General features: G+C 49.3%; 1 protein-coding gene across 1 annotated transcript in view; it reads right to left on the bottom strand.

The window, feature by feature from the left end:
• The window catches only part of DAAM1 (dishevelled associated activator of morphogenesis 1), a 75,624-nt gene that overhangs the window by 30,898 nt on the left and 21,834 nt on the right, over positions 1 to 22,892 (bottom strand). Inside the window, 2 exon segments of the mRNA XM_014966614.1 lie at positions 1,992 to 2,063; positions 10,772 to 10,861. Of these exon segments, the coding sequence (XP_014822100.1) occupies positions 1,992 to 2,063; positions 10,772 to 10,861 (162 nt within the window).

The following is a 22,892-nucleotide window of genomic DNA, read 5'->3' as shown; positions in this document are numbered from 1 at the left end:
GTCCAGCTCCTTATGGCAATCAGAGGACTTGGGAAAAGGAGCAGTTCGGAAAAACCCCCTGCGGTCTGCAAGGAGATGGCCTGAACTGGGTGAACAAGTAGCTTTAGGGTGAAGATGCTGCCTGCAAGCACCCAGACCCCTCGCCAGCACATGGGCAATTAACCTGCAAGTGTTTGGCCCATCACAAACGAGCAACACCCCAGCCCCCACCGGCTTTGCAGCAGCAATGCTAATGGCCTTGCATCTCCCCAGCCACTTGGGTTTTGTTTCAAAGCAGCAGGAAATGAACATTGGCCAACGCTAAGTGAGGCCGCAGAAACCCAGCACCCTCTTCCCCAAACCAGTCCTCCCCTCCCAGGAAGCCGTGGTAGACACTGGGCTTCACTGCCCTGAGACAACTGGATCATCCCCTTGAGAGGACACGCTTAGCACTGTCCTGCATGATCATTAAGTTCCAGAATTAATGCCCTGAAGGAAGAAATGGTGTTGCCCCAAATTGCTGACCTGCAACTCATCCAGACAAGCCCAGGTTGCAGGATGCTCAGCAGCTGTCCTCCTGCAGCCCTCAGGCCCCGAACAGCGAGAGGGAAAGGCTGCCATTCAGGCAAGGAGCATCCCAGCTCACGGACTCTGGATGTAAACCCTGGCATGTCCCCTACAGCCCACGACCCTCCAGGAAATACACTTTGTAAAAGGAAGAGGTAAATAAACAGTATCCCCTAAGGAAGTGTCTGATGTGCATTTGGGCTGGGGACAGCGGCTGTGTGCAGGGGATGTCCTTGGCATCACCCACACTGGATTTTGCTATCAGGCTGGCACTGGGGGCCAGGACCATGGCTGCTGTGGCTTTACCTGGGTAGCATGGCTGCCTGCAACCCCAGGCACACATGGGGTATGGCTTCCTCACCCCAACGCGTGCACCCAACAGCAGAGCTAAAGCAACACCCCAGGTGCCTCCAGCACCATCCAACGGCACCGGGCTTTCGGAGGTGCCAGGGTGAGCCCGGCCAGCATCAGCCAAAGGAAGGGGAAAGGGTCTCAGAAGATATAAAGGGCTGTGCTGGCCCCCACATTTACCCCAGCTCCTCTTCGGCAGTGTGTCAGAGAGATCAAAGCCACCCTCCAGGCATCTGGCAGGCTTTGATCACAAGCTCTGCTCAGGCTCAGGGTTTCACCTAAGTCCACAGCCAGCCCTGGGCATTCCTGCCTTCCCAGAGGGAAGTGGCACAGTCCCTTCCTGGCTCCCGCTCCCCCCCTTCATCCCCACTCCCCTATCCAGCCCTGCCCTCCCTGTCACCCTGGCCCTGCGACAGCAGGACAAACATAATGGGGAAAAAATGATGCTTTTCTTTTTAATTTTCCATGCTGCTCCCATCCCTATTGCAGTGACCACAAACCTCATCACCTTCCGCCTCCGAAAGCAGGAGTGAGGATGGAGGGGGCAGGAAATAAAATGTATTTCCTACAGAATACAGTGCTATTTTTGTCTCACCCGGCATGATCTCGACAAGGAAGTATTTAACAAAATTCCACGGGGGTAGCCAGCATCCATGAAAAAGCACAGGAACTATCAGCTTCAAAGCAACCACAGCCCTTGATGCCCCACTGGCATTGCACAACCAAACAGGCTCTTTGAAAATCACCCTGGTGGCTTTTTGCTGTTTGCTATCCGTCTCCCAGCCTGGGGTACAACAAAATGCCCTTCCTGCTATAGAAAATGCCCCCGTGTTCCAGCTGCATCTGTGGGTCTAATGGATGATATCCTTAAATCCTTACATCGAGGGTTTCTCAATTGCTGGGACAAATTGCAAGCTACTGCCAACTGCAAATTATTGAGAGGTCTGTAGACCCAAAAGGCTGAAAATAGCCAGGTCACATCTTTGTGGCGACAGCGCTTGCCACCCTCTCGGGTGCGATGCCACAGAATGTCACCGCAGCACTGTCCCCCCAATGCAGGGTTCACAAAGCCAAAGTGTTGGGGAAATACTTACAGCAGCCATTGAATTCAGCTGATCGATATAGAACTCTGGCCAGCTGGTGGCTCCTTTGTTTTCTTCCTGGTCCTAGTGAGGAGGGGGAATGGGGGGGAGAAGGGAGTGAAACAAAGACAGTAGCTTAGTAGAAATAATGTTAACATCCCCTGCCCCTCACGACAACCACCTCTGAAGTGCCCTTGAGCTCTTGCAGTACTTTATATCGATATAAGCACAACTTTCTGTATTCTGAGCTCACCACCAACAGCTCCACCTGCGGGAAAATTACCTGATTTATTGAACTATTTTATATACAATCTCGTTATACCATCTGCCTGTGAACAAACTGCCCCAATGATACCACATCAGTCTGGTGGTTACCAGCTTTGGAGAAACCACACTGAAATTTTACATCTAGATTTCTCCTATACCGACTCAACAGTGCCCTTGAAATTTTGGTTGTACAGCCTTGATTAACGTGCTTTTGCGGGGGTGAGGGAAGTGTCTCCTACAAGTAAAGAAGAGCGAATAAATGTAACACAAACTAGGCTCCACTCCCAGAGCTGGACCATGACTTACCAACATCCTAAGAGAGACTCCAGTCACAACAGACAACTCCTCTGGCACCTTCATTAGTTGTTAGGAGGGAAAACGCACCTGGCAATGTCCCCTGTTAAAGGATGTCACCCTTAAGCCCATGATCTATGACACTGAGTGATGCAGAGCCTCATCTGGTCACCCTGGTCTACAATGCCCTGCATGTGGTGGGACTCATAAAGGTTTTCAGGTTCTACTGTGTTCTTGTATGACATGACCAAAGGACTTCTGAGCCCAGCTCAGAAAAATTACGCTGCATGTCCCCAGGGACTGCTTGGAGCAAGTAGGCAGATTTTGAGGGAATACTTCAAGATCAACCCTTTTCTCCACTGTATTGACCTAAAAAACTTACATCAAAAGAAGAAAAACGATTCACAGCAGAAATGTCACACAGGTCTAGGCTGGAGTCAGCCAATACTATGCAAATCCCAGGCATCTTCCTTCAATAACCATCTTCAGTTCACAGCCCGATCTGCTGCATGGCTTTGCCCCCTCCCTAACTTTAAGAGATGTTTGCAAAGGTCATCCTATCCCACCATCACCTGCGATGGTGGGAGCTGGCTGACCTACTCCTCCGCTCCCATCCGTGCGTGCAGACAACTGATTTCAGCAAGCCCAAGGAGCACAGACCCAAATAATTTATCATGGTTCAAGAGGCATATGTGGGAAATGTTTATGCATCCAAACTTTCCCAGCTGCAGCTTGTCAAGATGAGAAAACACAGTCAGCAACAGGTAATTTGTTTGGGAACCCAGTTCCCTCACAGGTAGCGCAGCCTGTCCCCACAGACCCGACCCTTCACTCTGCCTGACTCTGGGATGGGGACAAAAGAAGTTTGGGAGCAAGAAGGACCTCGCGTACCCTCGGGCATCTCCTGTGACACACTGAGAGCCAAGAGAAGCTGCTTGTCGACCCTCATGGTCACCTCCAGCCTTCTCCAAGCCGGCTGGCCATGCTCCCAGGCAGGCTGCCCACTGACAGATGCGCATACACGAGCCTCACTTCTTTGTTAATCTTCTATAGATCTGGTCAAGTTTAAAGCAAATAAAACAGGTTTACTGAGCAAGAAGACTGCATTCAGCCCTCCTGCCCCCTGCTTGAGTACTTTGGGTTGTTCTCCCCTCCTCCTGCCAAGAACCAAGGAATAAAACACTTGATTCACCTGCCCTCCACATTTCACTTTTTTTTAACGAAGTGGGAATCAGCAAAGAGCGAGAATTTTTCTGCCCGTGGCCAACCAGCATGGGGACATGGGGATGTGAGGTCAGGTTGCACCCGATGGCAGGTTCCATCTGCAGAACATCGCTCGCATTATTTTTCTGCAACCAAAGGGCAGTTTCTTGGTGCTAGCCCTATTCAGGGCTGCCCACCCGTCCTGCTGGATGACCCCACGGTCCCTCAGCGGTGACAAGCAGCTCGGGCCACTTTCCTGCTTGGTAACAATCCCGTCTGACATAGACAGCCGGGTCTTTCTGGTTTCTCAGCTCACATTGCACGCCTTCCTAGAAGACCCTCCCATCTGCAAAAGCACGCCCTTCCCCGGTACACACAGCCATATACAGCACACCCTCCGTATGCACCAGGAACAAGAAGGAACACGTACACGTGGTGAAGGCACTGAAGAAGGAGGAGGGATGCCAGGGAGCCTGGGCATGTCTGCCAGCCCACCCATCCGAGCCGTCCCACGCTCTGCCACGGGAAAGCTCTGCACAAACTCCGCAAAGCCTGTGGGCGAAGATTTTGATTTTCCCAACTTTTCTGCCTTGCTTTAAATGATGGCATGCAAACGGTGCTCCGGGGACAGTGGAGCTAGGGGGCCCACATGTGTCTTGATTATAGCCCAAAAAGGAACCAGCTTTTGCCCACTCACCTCCTGGAGAGGTCACTGGAGGTCCTCCCCATCACCCTAGGGTACAATCAGCACTTCAGGAGCATCCCTCTCCCACCAGTGCTCCCAGCAGCGACACCAGCTAGGAAGGGTGGTGAGGTCCCCACCACTGCACAGCACCAAGACATGATGGGCTGTAGCCAGTCTGGAGATTTGGGCAGGGAGCAAGACCCGTGCTGAGGGACAGGGGTGGGAAGGCAGCAGGAGGGCAGCTCATCCCAGGACCCTTCTGCATAGTGCCAACACCTGTGAGGCAGGTGGGATCCGGACCTGCTGCTCGTTTAAGGCTGAAAGGAAGTGGTGGAGCCAAAAAACAAAGGCCTCCAGGGGGCAGAGGGGAGGCTGAACAACAAAATTGGCTAAACTGCTCATTTATAATTAACATGCCGCATTTTAAGTATTTCCCTTTGCTCGGCTCCCTCGGGCTCTTGCATTTCCTCCCTGAAACCCCCAATTTAGAGAGCGCTCTCAATTAAGTTCAGCAGAACCTCATTAATTCAGATGAGCAGCCAGCCAGGCTCAACGGAAAGCAGCTTCCCAGGCAAAGGGGAACTGCACAATAAAGCAGGCAAAGATCAGGGCACGGCACCGGCTTCCCTGGGCTTGCTGCAGGACATTGCTCAGTAGTAATTACTGCAGCTAATGGTCCACAGAGCACTGATAAGTGTCCTTTAGTGCATGTGGTGGCGGTGAAGAAATCTCCCAACAAAGTAATGAGCCCAGAGGGAAGCGATTCACAAGGCTTTGCTCACAAGGCAGGCCAGGAAGAGGGAGGAACCTCTCCGGGCATCACAGGTCGAAAGCGTGAATTTCACAGAATCTTCTAGGTTGGAAGGGACCTTAAAGATCATCTTGTCCAACTGTCAACCTAACTTTGACAAAAATAGACACCCACACAACAAACAAGAAGCATCACCATCACTAAACCGTATCTCCCAGCACTATATCAACCTGTCTTTTGAACACCTCCAGGGATGGTGCCTCAACCACCTCCCTGGGCAGCCCATTCCAATGGCTGATAACCCTTTCGGTTAAAAAATTTTTCATAATATCCAGCCTGAACCTCCCCTGAACACTCACTTCTTCTTTCCAGGGACCTGGCAAAACCACAAATCACACCAGTTGTGGTGCTGGTGCTGCTGCACCCTCTTCTTGCCTTACTTCTGCTGCCCATTCACTCCCCGGCTCCATCTCCATGTGCAGGGCTGACAGACGCTGCTGCTCGGCTGCTCTGCACCGCGGTGGCAGTGGTGGTGGCAGTGGCAGGGGGATGTTGTGGTGGGAACCCAATGAACAGGCTCCATCCTCTCTGTCAGTGCCGGGTGCCACGGGGAAAGCGGCACCTCGTCAAGACACCTCATTAGTGGGAGCTTTTCCAAGCAAAGGTCACTGATCTGCCAGCTCCATCCATCCCTTCGCTCTTCCCAGCGAGATTTCACGCTCCCTACTCCTGCCACATCTTAGTGACAAGACTGACACTTCCCCAGCCCACATGCCTCCCTCTAAGGGTGTTGGCAGCTCCCACAGCCAGACTGCCCTTGCTCTTCCCACTGATCATCCTTGGGACACTGGGAAGCAGCACAGAGGAGGTGGTGGCTGAGCCAGGGGTAGCATTAAAGAAGTTCACAGGCTGGTCTTGGCCCCATTTGGGCACTTCCACACCTGGAAGGTACATCTCCATGAGCTCCCTGCCCCTCTGACCTGCAGAAATGCAGCTGCCAGGAGCAATGCACCCTCCTGCATGTCCCCATGGCAGCAGGGAGAAAGACATCTTAAGCTCCTCAGGCTGCTTTGCTTCCAAATCAAACTGTTGGAGACACCTTTCAGATGCCCAGCCTGCAGGGTTTGTCTCCGTCTGATCCAGCAGCCTCCTTCCCATACTGGCAGCCCATGGTGGTGGTGATGGATCTGGAACTGCTTTGGGGTAACTGAGCCCCGGAGGGCAGCTGGCCAGGTTTCCCACCCACCTGATGTCCAACACACCAGCTTAGATCCTTCAAGGTGAAACCAAGTCAGAAGGAAAAGGCTGGTTCACAGCAGCTAGCTCCAAGCAAACTCCGGAGAGCTGTTCAGCAACAACACTAGTGGATGTGATGGCCCACCTCCCTACCCCAGGAGAACTTCACACCTGGGAAGTCATAGCAAGGGGTCAAAAAAACCCCAAACCTCTTGAGTTGGAACCTGCTACAAAAAACAGAAGCAACCTCTTTCACTTTTACACATCCTCTTGGTTGCATTTTTATATTGCACTGTGTTCCCCACCCCTCCTTGCTGTTCTGTAAGAGCCAAGCAAGGGAAAGCTGGCGGCAGCTGGCAGCCCACAACGTTTCGGCAACCCTCTCCTCCCTGCCTGCTGCAGATAATCCATGTGGATGCTGTTTGCAAGGTCAAAAAAGAAGCAGACAGTGTCACGGATGGGTTTTAAAGCCAGTGGGTCTGCAGCCTACTTGTGATGTTTTAACATAGCCCAGCTCTGTGGACGTGGCTGAGCCTTTGTGAGGCATGCACTGGTGGAGGTTTTGGCCCCCTGGGTCTTCCTTGTCCCTCCAGCTGCTCAGGTCCCCTGGGTATCCCTGCAACAAACACTAAATGATGCAATTAAAGCCATTTCCCCAGGCCCTGCCAAAGGCTCATGGAGCGATACTGCCAAGGGCTGGAATTTTATCGGATTCTCCCCTGCCAGACCACTCCAGTTTTCTGTGTGCTAACACTTCCTATACCCTTGCCTCGACAAATACACACATGCCCTTCTATGCTTTTTCCCAGGTTTAAAAATTGTGCTCCCCATAAGCAAATACAGCATGACCAGATGCCTTCCACAGTCAGCTGGTTCATTATTTGAAAAGCTTTGCTTTAAAATCCAAAAAAATTGCTAACAGATGCGTTTTTTGGCCAGAGAGGGAGAAAAACCTTGCTAAAACATAAGTGCGTTGTGAATGGAACTAAAAAGGGAATTACCTTTCAAGATAAAAACTATAACCATTTCCTATTGAAAAATACCCCCAGCCATGAAAACAGCCCCTTTCTCTCACTCAGCCCGAGAAAATGCCACCTGAGGTTATGGCATTTCAACCTGCTGCTGCAGTAACTGTGGCTGTATCTGGATGCCTGGGGGCCATGAAAACACTTCTTGTCCACCCCAGGCGACCCAGGAGCGTGACAAAACACCGAGCTGTTTTTTCTTCCTCCCCTTGTTTTTGCCAGCTTTTGCTCTTAGCTCTGCTACTGCAGAAAAAAAAAAAAAAAAACCACACCAAAAACCCACCCCAAACCAAAACACTCTCCCACTCAAGTTTTTTAAGTGAAGGAAATGGCAATCCAAGCCCTGCAAATGAGCTGTAGGATTGAGCAGGACAAGTGGAAGAGCTGGCTGGAAAGCGAAGCTCTCTGGAGGGAGAGAGTGGAAGGGGCAGTCAGAAGGGAAAGGAGGCTGTCTGGCTGGAAAATAGAGTATTATTGGAGAGCCATCACTCATTTCCCTATTTATCATGTTTTTCCCCATTCTCCCTTGCAAAAGCACCACCACTGCCTTCTCCTAATGTGAAGGGATCCTGGTTTTATGTCTGATGTCTGAGGGAATTTTAGATGCAAGTTTTGCTTGCAGGGCCAGCTTAACACTGCGCTACTACGTACCCAGCCTTGGCAATGGCAACGGCTTTTCAACACAAGCTCAAAGACTGCAGCATCACTTGGCATGCCTGCAGGTCATTCCTCCCCTGCTCCAGCTTTGCGGATGCTCAGAGAGATTAGCAGAATCAAAAGAGAGAGGGGCAGAGCCAGACCCCGCATCCACGTGAGCTGGTTTCGCTGCCTTCCACCTGGTATTCATGCTGAGCTTTTCCCTGAACATTATCCACCTTTGCCTTTATCCACCCGTATTCTGAGGCTTATAAAGATCACCCAGTGAGCACCTTTAATAGCTGGACATTATGTGTATCGGCTGGCAGGAGCCAAACTTCTTGCAATTAAGAGGTTCTTCAGAATAAGTGCAAAGTGTTAATTACTAACACTTTTGGAGCACGGCCTCCTGAGAAAGGCCACCCTGAGCCACTCTCTTCCACTGAAGCAAACCCGCAGACCAAAGAAACGTTAAAGCTGGAAACTCTCCTGCTTCACAGCTCCCCGTGCTTCTGAGCAATATCCTCTCCTGGAGAGCAGGGCCAGCAGGGAGTGAAATATTTTGGGATGAGGTACGAAACGACTCATCGTCTGGAAATACCACTTCTAAAAGCAGATTTCATCCCACTGCTAATCCATCTCCACATTTGCATTTCCCTGCTTTATTACAGCCGTAGAGAGGGCTGATGACTTCAAAGAAGGTCTCTTCAATAATCTTTAAACCTCTCTCCTGACCCACGCGCTGCACCGTTGCTGGATTTAATGCAGACTTCAGTTCCCATTCGGGTCGCTGCGGACAGGCTTGCCAGCCCCCATCACGAGATGCTTTTTATCTCTCTGCTCCCCCCTGCCCACATCACAGGGCGATGCAGGTGGGATGGAACCCCAGGGAGGTGGCAGGGAGCACTGCAACCGGCAGGAAAATGGGGAAAATGCTAAAAATTAGGAATGCCCCAAACTGGGGCATTTGAGACTCAAAGCCCGACTGAAGTCACCTGACAGTCTGTTTCCAACAGGAGCCAAAATTGGCAATAGAGAAAAGAGCAAAAACTGCTCAGGGGACAATTCTGGATGCCTGTTAAGTCAGGCAGCCTCCCGTCACTGATGTCCACCTTTGCCAGTTCCCAGGGACGCACCAGGCAAAGCTGCCTGTTACCAGCATCTCAAGCAACGACTTGCTGTTTGACACAGGCAGGCCAAAGGGGTTTAGGTGCATCCTTGGACTTCCCAAATCACCACTGCTCAGCCTGCTACTGGGACAGGGAGACCCCTGTCCTGTCTCCAGCTCCAGCCAAAACCCAGCCATTACTCTCAGCTGGAGCAGTCCAGCCCCTCTCCTCAAGGCTGGGCTACCACACAGGTGGTTTGTCCTCACGAAATCAGAGAGGTACGCGAGTAAGCTTTACCAGAAGCTGCTGGGACAGGCACCAGTGTTTCTGCTGCGTGCTGGTCCTCACCGCACAGTGGCAGGGCTGCCTAGAGCCTGCCGTGCACACAGACATGTTCTCCACCCCACGATTCCTGACTTCCTCCACCACTGGAGCCTCCATTGATACGGTCTAGTTCATTTTTAATTAAAAAGCAGGACAAAAGCATTCGTCTCCCTTGCTAACAAGCCACCAGCACATCTTCAGAGCAAGCAGTGGCATGGACGCTCTGCAGCTCACCGAGATGGTACCAAGAGTAGGGAAGGAGCAGCTGAGAGTAGCTGGAGGAATGAGGACCAGAGCAGAACAGACAAAATCCGGCCTCAAATGGGCACCTGCTTTGAGGACCTCTGAGGATGCCATGGGGTACTTCTGTGGCTCCTTCCCTCAACATCCCCTGGGAGCAGAGAGTTTCTCAGCACAGTTTTTAAAAAACTGTGAGTGCAAGGAGGTGCTGGAATGGGAAAGAGGTACCATCAGCCCCATCTAAACCCTTCCCCGGGAGATTAGATAGCACATGATCTCCACTCACAATAATAATCACATGGCTTTGCTTGATTTAAGTGTCCGTTGTCCCTCCTTACCCAGACGCACCAGAGCACGGCTCCACTTACCCAACAGGCAGTGACCAGCGAACATCCCCTGCCCATTTTCTTGTTAATTCAGACCAGTGCCTGTAATTTGCTAACATGTCTTCTCCCCTCCGATTTAAATCTCGGGCACGGCAGGCCTCTGTCTAACAATAATACAGGGATTTCAGGGGTATTTATGAGAGGCTTAGAACTTAATCCTATGTGAGCAAGGTAAAGCCTGCTCCTGGCCTAAAACACAGCTGGAAAAGCTGCTGCCATTGCTACAGCCGGAGAAAAGAGGCATTAATGGCAGCGAGCGCCCTTCAAGTGTGGCCAGGTGATGGCCAGCACTGCTGGGCCAACTCGGGCCGCCAAGTCAGGGGATGCACTGGCCAATTTGGGAATCACAGAATCATAGAATGGTTTGGGTTAGAAGGGACCTCTTCAACTCGATCAGGTTGCTCAGAGCCCCGTCCAACCTGACCTCGAATGTTTCCAGGGATGGGGCATCGAACACCTCTCTGGGCAACCTGTGCCAGTGTTCACCACCCTCATCGTAAAAAATATCTTCTTTATATCTAGTCCAAATACCACTGGGCATCCCAAGAGAGCTCTGTCCCTCCCCACATCTCCCCCCCACCCTGCATAGGGGGGAAGGGGCTCAGCCCCCAACCACAGCACGGACAGGTCTCTTACTTTCTTCTTGCTGCAGTAGATCTGCCACTTCTTCTCCGCCGGCAGCGCAAACATGGCCTCTCTGTGCTTGTCTGTGAGGTCAAGTTCATCCTAGAAAGGGGAAAAAAACCCAAACAGGCAACATGAGTACACAAATGGGTGATGGCATGGACACAGCAGTGGTCCCACAGCATCACCCCGTGACTATTCATTTGTCAGGGCAACGATGCTAATTTTCATCCTGCTGTTGCTAGCCCTGACTCCTGGGCTACAGCCGGCTGCCAGGAAGACATGGCTGAAAACCTCCTGGCCTCCTTCCTCACTGGCATTGCCTTCAATGCTTTTAAAGGCAGCAAGCATTTTAGAAAGGACATCCATGAAGCTGTCACAGCTTCCCGCAAGATAGCCTTGCACAGAGGATTGAGAGCTCTAGATGACAAGACCATATCTAAGAAACTTACAGCAAAGAGCAATTAAAATAAACCTTTCTTCTTTACCGCCCCAGATAACTGCTTCACTGCTGAACACCCCGAGTGGTCCAGCCCATTTCCACTGCCAACATCATCATACCATGGAAAACTGGGGGCTTTTTTTGCCTTTTGGTTTGTTTTCATATAACTAAAAATAGAAAGCGCTCGTTCTAATATCTACAGTTCATAAAGAGGTACATCTTCTCCATCAAAACAAGACTATGTATTGCCCGGCAGAGATAAAGCTGTTTACTGACTACAACCTTTATTGGTTTATCTGATGTTATTTTAAAGGACACATTCATTTTCGACGTAGAGGCTCGGTTAGCAGCATGCCCTCCACTGGGATGCCTGAGTATTATCAAAGACTCATCGCTTTCTGGTGCCAGATGTAGGTCAAAGCTTTTATTAGAGAACTAAATAAAACATTCAGGCAGGGCTGGGAGGCCCAACATTGATCTTACAACCATGGATGTCTCTTAAAATCACCACCGCTGATGACAACCCTCATGCTGTAGGGGTGGGAGCACTGGAGATGCTGTAGAAGGTCACAGGGGAGCCCTGCCGTGGCCTCCAGCCAACTCATCTCACCCAGCCACGCTCTTTAAAAATCACACACTTAATTCCAGCAACTAAAATAAGTTTAAAAAAAAAAAAAAAAGCTTAAAGATTCCATTCCAAAAGTCCCCATTAAAGATTCCCCATCTGAACGATAATGCTTGTCAACTAAAGGTGATAGCCCCTGGTACCCAATCCAAGGTAAAAGCCCCATGTGGCAAAAGCTGAACAAGATGCCTATAGGTAAAGATGGGTCCCTGCACCAGCATGCCATGAAGAAATTCAACTGATCTCATTAAAGCTCATATTGCATCCAGTAGCCAAGGAAGGCAGCCTTCAGCTATCTTGTAACCTAAACACAAGGGCTCTCCAGTGCAACACGCAGTAACGGAGGGTTGCCAGTGGTCCTGAACATCTTGGAGAGGCTTATACATCCACTTCAGGTATAAATTTCACTTAATTAATAATAAAATAATCACCCGATGAAATTACTGCTAGAAAGAAAAGGTGTCACGAAGCTTTTTCCATTATGTATTCATGGAGGAGCTTTGCCTCTTCCTTGACCTGTTCTCCCCCATATCGACTGACTCTTCAAACCACCGTGCTGCACAGAGCTGACGCTGGTGGAGCTCTGGAAGCAGACCTGCAAGACACCCCTACAACAGAAATAAACATGGTGCCACAACAGAAACTTGGAAAAAAGTGAGGAATGAGAAAGCCTGAGCCTAGTCTGAGACACCTCTCCTCCACCTGCACCTGGGAGGAGAACTTGGCTTGGGGACTCCTCCAATGAGACCTGCTTTCAAACCTCCCCATGGCCTTACAATTAGAGAGGTCAGGGATTCATATCCAGCAACCGATCTCCTCCCCAGCCTTGGTCAAGTCTCGTCACCTTTCCATGCCTCAAACCAGAAATTGCCCTCGATGTCCTTCGCCCATGTCTCCTCAGGCTATGAGCTGGGCAGGCACCCAAGCTCTGCTTCAGCCCCAAATCTGTGTGTCTAGAGGTGGCCAACAGGCCAACACCTGACACAGGGTCCTGGCTGCAATTCAGCTCATCGAAAAAGTACTTCTGGGAGTGTGGGAGAGGATAAGGGTCTCCTGGTGAATATTTACCTCCATGTTGAGGGTTTGAGTGAGCACAGGAAAGTGCTTCCACTGTGACCTTGCTTCCCTGCCACGTGAATCCAGGATTCAGGCAGGAAAGCACCAGCCACACACATCTGTACTTAAGTCCTCACAAAAATATTTATTGAAACTTTCAAAATACCCATACCCTAAAAATACAACTTGTGCAAATGCTAAAAATCTAAACTAAGCTGAAGCCAAGCGCCAAGAAGGAATAAAGCAGAAGAACATATTAGGTGCTGGTAATTGACAATGTGCAAACACATCCAAAAAAGGTACCAAAAATGCTTCTGAGTCCCACACAACGTATTCCATTGTGCCCCGGCTCTAACAGGCTCAGTCATCGCAGCCCTGCACCACTCAGCAACACCTACTTAATGCTATCTTGCAGGATGCTTGGGAGAGGTGTTTAAATAAATACTACGTAGCACCCAGTGAATACGAAAATCCTTATAATCAAAGAGTGAACAATGACTGTTATTTTGACTTGTAACAGTGACTACACCATTAAAGAGTCAGGTCTTTGCTGGTTTTATGTGTATGGGGATTCCTGCACCCACCTCCAGCCCTTTGCTTATGCTCACTGATGGCTATCTCCATATGCCTTAGCCCCAGGGAGGCTGCTCAGAAACCGCCCTTCAAAATATGACAGATCAAGAGAGGACAGGAACACCAGCCCTTCTCTGGGGGCTCACAGACCACCCTACAAGCACAGCTCTGACAAAGCCTTGAGCAATGGCACGGCAGAGTCGTGGTGCAGCAGAGAAGCCGTGTAGAACCTCAGACCCACATGCACCTTCAGTTAATAATCATGAGCTTGGTAAGTAGGTGATTCTAACTAGCAATTAATTTTACGGGCCATTTGCAAACCATGCACTCCTGCTACAGCACGTGATGTTGGTGGCTGTTGAAGAGAGTGAAGATTACCAGTGGTTTGGTGTCCATCACCCCCACAGCCCTCATCCCTCCCTTCAGTTTCCCCTTTCACAACTCTGACCCTTCCACCTGGCTGCCTCCCATGGCAGGATCTGCCAACTAGGCTATTTTAAATATTTTTTTGGAATCAGGTCAAAGGCACGTAAAATAACAGCTTCATTTTGCTACCAAAAGGAAGTCTCTGCCCAGAGTGTTTTTACTGGAAAGAGATACACTGCTGTTAAATATTTATCTTGAACAGTTAAACTATTCACCTTTAGATCAGGAAGCGTGTTTCCACATTAAATCTTCATTTGAATATAATTTTTTTAAAAAAACTCATAGGGGAAATTTGATTCTCAGAGGCACGAGCTCCAGTGAAGTCAATCCCACACCATTATTCTTCTCAGCTCAGGACACTGAGAGCATGATCCCATGGACCAAACAAGTGGTCTATACCTTTCCCTTGGAGGACACACAGCAGTGCTCAGGGGAGATGTTCCCATGCTCTGTACCTTCCCAAGCAATTGGGTGGTATGAGGAGCCCAGGCCACTGGAGCAACCTGGATCTGGTCCAACCACCTGATCAAGCCGGGCCACCTAGATCTATTGCCCAGGACTATGTCCAGATGGCTTTTGAATATCTCCAGGGAGGGAGACTCCACCACCTCTCTGGTTTGCAGCCACTGTAGTCTCCAACCACCTCCTGAAGGCAAAGCCAAATCAAGCAGAAAAGTGAGGCACTGCTGCTAGAAGAAATGTTTGACCCTCCTAGCAGAAAGGGCATAAAGTCCAGCCCCAGACTCACCGTGTGGTCCTCAGTGCAAGCTTCTGTCCCTGCCACTTCACCCATGCCATGGTGGATGCTTTAACGAGCATTTTCCGTGAGCTGTGAGCCACAGGCTTTAATGGGGCAACAGCAGGAAGCCAGCAGGATGTTGCAGATCGTTTGTCTTCAGAAACGACCTCCAAGTGGAGGTTGGCTCTCAGAGCTGGGCGAGCCCAAGCACTACCCACCCACGGTCACAATACCCCATCGGGACCATCACTCGTTCTTCCCCTACATCTCACAGGTCCTGTGGGCCACCAAACATTCTGCAAGAAGTAGCTGGGGAGTAGAGATTCAGTAAGGGATAGTGCAGGGGTCTGCACCTCCAAAATATTTTCAGAGGTTGTAGGAAAAAAGATGAAAAACATTGAACTTGAATGCACCTTTCTGGCTGACAAATTGTGTCATCGTAATACATGGAGCAGACGAAAAAAAGTAAGGAGATCATCCACTGCCATAAATGAAATGAATTAAAATTTGCTGGCTTGTTCTGGGTCTATATATACATACCTATGTGTGCATATATATCTCTCTCACACACACAAAGACATCAGCAGATCAATAAATGACCAACTTAATAAAGAGCAAGTAAATTTACTGCTGATGGATGGATGCACAGACCTTAGAAACTTCTGTGAGACTACAGTACATAAAAGCAAGATGTCCTGCATTCTCGAATAAAGCATGAGATCCAAGATTGCTCAAAAAAAAAAAGAAAAAAAAAAGAAAGAAACAAGTGGGAACTTTCTGGCAACATTTAGCATAAACTGGTACATCATGGGAATTAAAAAAAATAAAAAAAGGCCTGTTGAAGGCTGCCTCAGCTTCCTTTCTCAGGGGTCATATCATTTTTTCGCTATCTTCCAGGCATTCTTCTCCAAGTTCATCAGTTTGACTTATCCCAGAACACTGCACTGTCAAGGGAAACGGCAATCAGCATTTTTCTCTCCGTACCTCATCTAATCTTCTTCCGCCGGGCAACCGCGCTGCCCGCGCGTCCCACGGGCACCCAGCCCAAGCTGCGATCTGTGCCGGCGCACAGTAAACCTCCACCTCAGAACAGATCTTTCCTAACTTGTCATTTTCTTTGTAAGCTGTTTTCCTAAAGAAATAGAATTATTAACCAGTGGCTGCTACAGCGCAAACAACAACTGCCTGGAAAGGCAAACTGTGCTGTGGGAGGAGCTCCTCTATCTGCAACGTTCATTTAGGCGATTACAATTCTCAACATACGCAGATTTATCTTTGTTTATTTTTTTTTAGATAGGAAGGTAGTGAATGAAGTCTTTTATTTTTAGTAATAAAAAACCCTCCTCCCTAGCACACATCTTTTCAGACATAGTGCCCTGAGAACTTAAAAACAACCCCTCAGAGAAACCAACTTCAGCCAATATTATCACTATATATTTTTAATTTACCCATGACCCATGATATTAGGAAGAAATTCTTTGCTGTGAGGGTGGTGAGACCCTGGAACAGGTTGCCCAGACAAGCTGTGGCTGCCCCATCCCTGGAGGTGTTCAAGGCCAGGCTGGATGGGGCTTTGAGCAACCTGGTCTAGTGGGAGGTGACCCTGCCGATGGCAGGGGGCTTGGAACTTGATGATCTTTAAGGTTCTTTCCAACCTGAACAATTCTATTATTTTTATCAATTTTGCCTTTATCATGTAATGATTTTTTGAATGAAGGAAATTGCTTACAGCAAAGGAATGAGTAGCAGCAACAAGGAATAATGCATAAGTACTTCAAAGTGCTTATGCCTAATCAACCTCCTCCCACATTGAATTTTTAGTCCCAGAATGGAAGAGGAAAGACACCAATCCACCCTGCTCTGCAGCTTTCACTTATTGACCTGAATGCATTGGACAGATGTAAATAGAATTTGTATTCCTTTCTTCTTCTGCAGGAAAGGTTATCACCATCAGTAGCTGATTTATCTCCTCAATAAATCCTCACTGCAGCTGCTTAATGTTCCCATCAGTTCAAATACCTGACAGCATGTACTGCTTTAATATTGTTTCATTTAATTAATTATTTTAATAGGCTACAGGTTTTAAAAGTGTCCATATTCCAATAGTAATGTATTTTAAGAGAGAAGTATCTACTTAGGTTTCTCAATCTTTTCTTGTTGTAATGTATGTTTATAACCACATAAATACCTTTTCTTAATTTATTGAGCTCGGCCTTCTGTGACCTTTTCACCAACATTATCAGGAAAATCCTTCTTCCATTCTAATTAACACAGGATTCTTTTATAGCCTGAGTTATTGATCTATGCAATTTTACCCTGAAGCTCACTCTCAGATCTAGAAGCCTTGCAGGTGGATCACCAGGGTGCTGCTTCTACACAATTGTACATAAATCCCAAGGAAAAAAGAATAAAAATATGTATTGGCCCATTATTTACTACTGTGCTTACTAAAATCGATTAAATTCAAGCTAACCACAGCTGGGCTTAACTGTCCTTTGGTGGGTGTCATAATAAAGCACAGCTGGCAAATAAATAAGGACTCAGATGTGCATTTAGCACCTATTTATGACCCTAAAGAAGCAGCTCCCTTTTCAATCTGTTCTTAAATTTCACTGCTGACATCCCTGAAAGCTACTGAAGTTGGAATGTAAGCCAATGACCAGGTCAAGTGTGGCTTCAGATGTCCCCTGCCTGATACGGATGCTCACTTAAGAAAGCTGTACATGGTTGGTCTGGGGCTAAACCCCTCCAAGGTTTCCCCAGATACCATCCTGGGAACTGCCTCAAAAAGGGGCTGGATGGGAATTCATGGCTGCAAAGCCACATGCTGACTTGATCCTGAAAGCTTCCCAAGATTTACTGCTCTGAGCACATAACCTGAAGGATGCAGCTGAGGAAAGCAGGAGCCAGCTACAGCCTGATGCTGATGGGCAACGTAGGATGGAAACAGGCTCCTTGCATATCCATGTCTGGGGTGGGACAAGTAGTCCTCATTTCCCTACAACTCTGGCTGTGATCACACCTGGCATCGTAAAGTGATTTTTAAGAACTTTAGCAGGTGCAAAGCAGAGAGTGACCCTGAGAGGAGCCAACTTCTGACCAAGGTTTGACTTTCAGCAAGATGCCTACCATAGGCAGGCACCAGCTAGGCTTACAGGTGTTAGGTGGTGTTGGGCAAGGGAAGCTGATCCCCAGAAATAACAGTATTGATTTGAACACTGGAGTCGATGGGAATTAAGACCGCTGGGCACTCAGGCAGGATCCTGCCCATGGGGCTGCAGAAAGCCTTGGCTGCCAAAAGTCAACCTCAGTGATGCTTGCACACCAAGCAACACCCAGGCCCTGCTGGTGACAGATCCCACAGCAGTATGAACAGCTTTCATTGGCATCTGCAAAAGGATACAAGGCAGGCGCAGGCTATTCCCAGCAGGAATGCTTCCTGCTGAAGTCACAGATAAAGCACAACCCACGTGCTCCTCAATCCTGCCTGTAACTCCATCAACTCCACACAGCCACCGAGCAATCAGGAAGAAGAGGACCACTGCTGGAGCAGATGCCCATCCATTGAGGATGGTACCCTCCACGCTGACCTGTGCCAGAAACACTTGGGAGCTGGCACAAGCCAAAAACCTAAATGCCCCAACTAAGGTCACTGATGTGTTACCAAATGAGCTGCCCAGACATCTTTCAGGGATGTGCCCTGGGTGAGCATACGATCTGTTGGATCAAGCACTGGCTGTCTGGACGGTCCCAAAGAGTGGTGCTCAACGGAATTAAATCCAGCTGATGGCCGGTCACAAGTGGTGTTCCCCAGGGCTCAGTGTTGGGACCATTTCTGTTTAACATCTTCATTGATGATCTTGATAATGACATAGAGTGTATCATCAGTAAGTTCGCAGATGACACCAAGTTAAGCGGGAGTGTTGATCTGCATGAGGATAGGGAGGCTCTACAGAGAGCCTTAGGTTGGACAGATGGGCGAACATTAATGCTATGCGCTTCAACAAGGCCAAGTGCCAGGTCCTGCACCAACGCCATGCATTGCTATAGGCTTGGGGAAGAGTGGCTGGAGCTGCCTGGCGGAAAAGGACCTGGGGGTTCTAATTGACAAGCGGCTGAATATGAGCCAGCAGTGTGCCCAGGTGGCCAAGAAAGCCAACGGCATTCTGGCTTGGATTAGAAAGAGTGTGACCAGCAGGAGTAGGGAGGTGATTGTCCCCCTCTACTCAGCACTGTGGAGGCCACACCTGGAGTATTGTGTCCAGTTTTGGGCACCTCAATACAACAGAGATATCGAGGTGCAGAGGAGGTCAACAAAGCTGGTGAAGGGTCTGGAGAATAAATCTTATGAAGAATGATTGAGGAAGCTGGGACTGTTTAGTTTGAGGAAGAGGAAACTGAGGGGAGACCTCATCACTCTCTACAGCTACTTGAGAGGACATTGTAGAGAGGTTGGTGCTGGTCTCTTCTCACAGGTCATTAGCAATAGAACAAGAGGGAATGGCTTCAAGCTGCAACAGGGTAGGTTTAGACTAGACATTAGGAAGAAATTCTTCACAGAAAGAGTGGTCAGACACTGGAATAGGCTGCCCAGGGAGGGGGTTGAGTCACCATCCCTGGATGACTTTAAGAGTCGTTTAGATGTGGTGTTGGGGGATATGGTGTAGGGGAGAACTTTGTAGAGTAGGGTAGATGTTTGGACTCGATGGTCCCAAGGGTCTTTTCCAATCTAGATGACTCTATGATTCTATGTGGCCTCCTCTTTTATGAAGTGCAAAGTGGAAAGCACTTATCAGGTAGACCATGTAATTTTTCCACTTCAGCTGTATTTCTCCTGGAAAAAAAGGGGTTTCTTATGTGCTCTCTGCCTCCAGCTGGGGTTCACACTGTGCTATAACTTGGCTCCTTTGTAAAATTACGGGTCAGAAACAGCATGGTTTGGGGGCAAGTCCCCATGCTAGTTTGTAGCTGCAACAGATATTGCAATTACATGAATGCTTCAGCTGAAATACAGCATTCCCCAGTGGGATTACTTCATTCATGTTTGTAGAATGCATATAGGCAGAAAATCCTTATTTTCTTGCTGAGTAGGTGTACGCCTTCTATATCAGATGCTTACCTATTGAAAAATATGTTTAAGAGATTATCTGTGAGGGTGTAACACCACAAGGTGACAAAAACAAGCACTGTGAGCAGCAGGCTGCGATGGGAGCGTGGCAGCTCCAGGCTGTTCGCATCTAAGGAGCAGAACCTGGGCAGCCTGGTGAAAGCGTCCGCACAGTTCCCTGCAGAATGCATTTAGAAGCAGATGTTACCAAATCACTTGGTTTTCTTCCTCAAAAGCGATTCATAAAACTCCAGGGAGGTTGGTCTTGGGAGACAGTGGTAGGACAGCATCAGGACCCCCATGCTCCTCTCTGGCCCCTCTACAAAAATGGGGGGTTTTGTCCAGGACACAAGGGGTATTGCAATTGTATTTTCTTCTGGATATTAATGGCATAGGTTTTTTTTGCAAATAGGGGGGAAAATGGCTTCAGCTACCGCTCAGTGGTTCCCAAAATCCTGAAGTCCTTAATGCTGCAAAGATCAGGCAGCAAAAAAACTACAGCTGATCTGCAAGCATGAAATAGCAAAGCTTGGCTTCACAGCAGATCCCTCATTTGTTACCTAAAAGCCACATTGTTTTGCAAGGCCCAAAACCTCATACTTTCTCCTTACTGGCTTAGAAACCAGGGAAAAAGGACATTACTTAAGTTCCTAAGTAAAACTGGCTGTTGCTAGCAATGAGTTCCCAGCCCCGTGCTGCTGTTAACACCTACCAGCACTCACCCTGAGGGCACCACCGCCTTCTCTCACTGGGGTTGCCCTCCCCGTTGGAGCAGCACACAAGATAGCAACCACCCCAACACCCCCAAAGGGTGGGAAGGCACAGCTCTGTGGGAGTCACACATGGAGCAACTTATCCAAGCACTCCACGTTGTGAGCCACGGACCGACTGCCCACCACGAAGCATTTTAAAGGTGACACAGCACTAATCTCTGTGATGCAGGACACCATCTCCTAACAGATAGCATCCGAAGAGAGGCTCTGACCAAATGCATTAGTTGTTCCAAATACAGCAAAAACAAACGCCACAATAAATTTTGTAAGCTGCCAGACTTGGTAGCCCAGTCTCCTGAGCTTCCACTACTTCAGAAAGCAGCAGGGAGGGATGGAGCAGCCTTCCATGTCGTGGGAGGGGAAGGCATAAAGCCCAGCACTTCAGAGACCACGTGTGAGCACCTCCCCTCCAGCAGATCCCGGTGAAGGCATTCACTAACACCATGCAACGTCAGCAGGCAAGGTTCTGCATCCATCCTGAGCCCGAGATGGGTCCGTGTTGTTATAACCTGCTAATGGTTATTTGAAAGTAACGTGTCTTTTTAAAAGGCTGACTGTGAAACTGCTCTCTACTCTGACAAATTGTTCTGGAAATGAATTGTAACCAAATGCTTAAAGCAAAATTCATTTAGGAGACAATGCATTTTTGTCTAGTAAAAAATGGTAGGCTTCTCCATCTATGATTGCTATGAGCAAAAGATGCTTACCACCCCCATGAAATTGAGAGGGCCACAGAAAATCCTGAGGACACTGCAGAGCCACCAGCCACTCACCTCCTGGTGTCACCTCCCCAGGTGTCTAAGAGCCTGGGCAGAGGGACTCAGGGAAAGTTACCTGCTCTAGTTTCATAGGCTAAAACCAGGCTGCTGCACATCACGGGTGGGATGCAGGGCTAGACAAAGTCTGCTTTAATTCCTTCCGCATCACTAATGACAACTTGGAGGTGAGAAGTCTGAGAGGCCCCATCTACCCCATCTGAGAAACCGGAGTTTCCTCAAAGCCCAGGTATTTGGGAGGACCAGCCTGGAGGGGTGGCTGGGGCAGAATCTCCATCCCTCTGCCAGCAGGGACGCAGGCTGGGAGCAAGCTTTGGGACGAGGGAGAGGCAGCACCTCATGCTCCAGAGGCACACAAAGCCAAGCTGGACCGGGCAGCTCCTCCAAGCTTCCAGGTGGTCTGAGGAGCCACTGGAGCATCACGCTCGTGCTGCGGGGACAGAGCCACTGTTTGTGACCCACCCCACCAGGAGAAGAGCCATCGAGGGGTCTGGGGTTGTGCCGGCGTTCCCGCTGCTCTCTCCAGCCCAAGCTGTTCAACACCCCCTGCGCCTCCCCCTCCTGCCCCACACACCTCCCGTGGGGCCAGTGCACACCAGCACACACGCAGCAGCTCGTTACAGACCCCAGGGTGACAAGGAGTGTTAAGCGGATACAAAGGACATCAGTCATTCACCCATTTGGTGGAAAGTCTAGCTTGCTGGCAGAAAATGGAGAGGATTGTTCCGGCAAGATCTACCATATGGCACCATTATGTGGAGCTTTGCAAGTGCTTTCTCTGAGCGTACAAGCAAGATTTCAGCCTTTGAAGAAACGTCGTATTGTTAGCCTGGATAAGCAGGAGCCTCTTGAAAGAAGCTGTGGCAGATGGCACAGCTTTGTTCTCTTGGTTCGCAGGCAGCTCCTGCAGCCCCAGATATTCCAGCCCCACGGCCCAGCGATCCTCCTGAGGCATCCTATGGCAGGACTGAGGGCTCCCAAAACTTCTTAAATACGATGGATGGTGCCTGGTGGTTACTGCTCCGCTGCACAAGCCCCGGAAAGCCAAACGCCGCTCACCCAGGCCATGGGGATGCACTGATGGTGATTAAAGGAGAACTGTGTAAAACTGCAAAGCCTTGAGAGGCTGCAAATTAGTAAACCTTCCTGAAATATCCCGCTTTTGTCTGCGCTTCCCTGCCAGCACCTGCTCCTCCCTGGGTGGCTGAGCCCGGCCAGAGCCCCGGCAGGACAGCAGACAAAGGACAGCCTTTCAGATGGGGCCGGTGCCTGCTTGAGAGACATCCCAACAATAGCCCTACGAAAGCCCATTCAGCCCAGGCGGGGGGAAAGGAAGGGAAAAGGTCCCTCTGGGAGGAAGCAGTGATCAGTCATTGACTACAGCAACATCTGCATCTGCCCTGAGCCGGGGAAAAGCCCCTGCCTGCTGTGCACTGCTGGCTGGGACAGGGCACATCGTCCCTGCAGCCCAGGATGAACACGGGGCATTTCTCAGGGGCTGATGGCTCCTGTTTGTGCCCAGGCAAAAAAAAAAAAAAAAAAAAAAAAAAAAAAAAAAAAAAAAAATTCAATTGGAACAACAACATTTGGACAGCCCCAAGGATAGAAATTTCAGT

Source organism: Calidris pugnax, unplaced genomic scaffold, assembly GCF_001431845.1.
Source record: "Calidris pugnax isolate Ruff unplaced genomic scaffold, ASM143184v1 scaffold74, whole genome shotgun sequence".
Taxonomy (NCBI): Eukaryota; Metazoa; Chordata; class Aves; order Charadriiformes; family Scolopacidae; genus Calidris; species Calidris pugnax.
The sequence above is the reverse complement of the archived record's forward strand: the minus strand, read 5'-3'. Positions and strand labels throughout refer to the sequence as shown.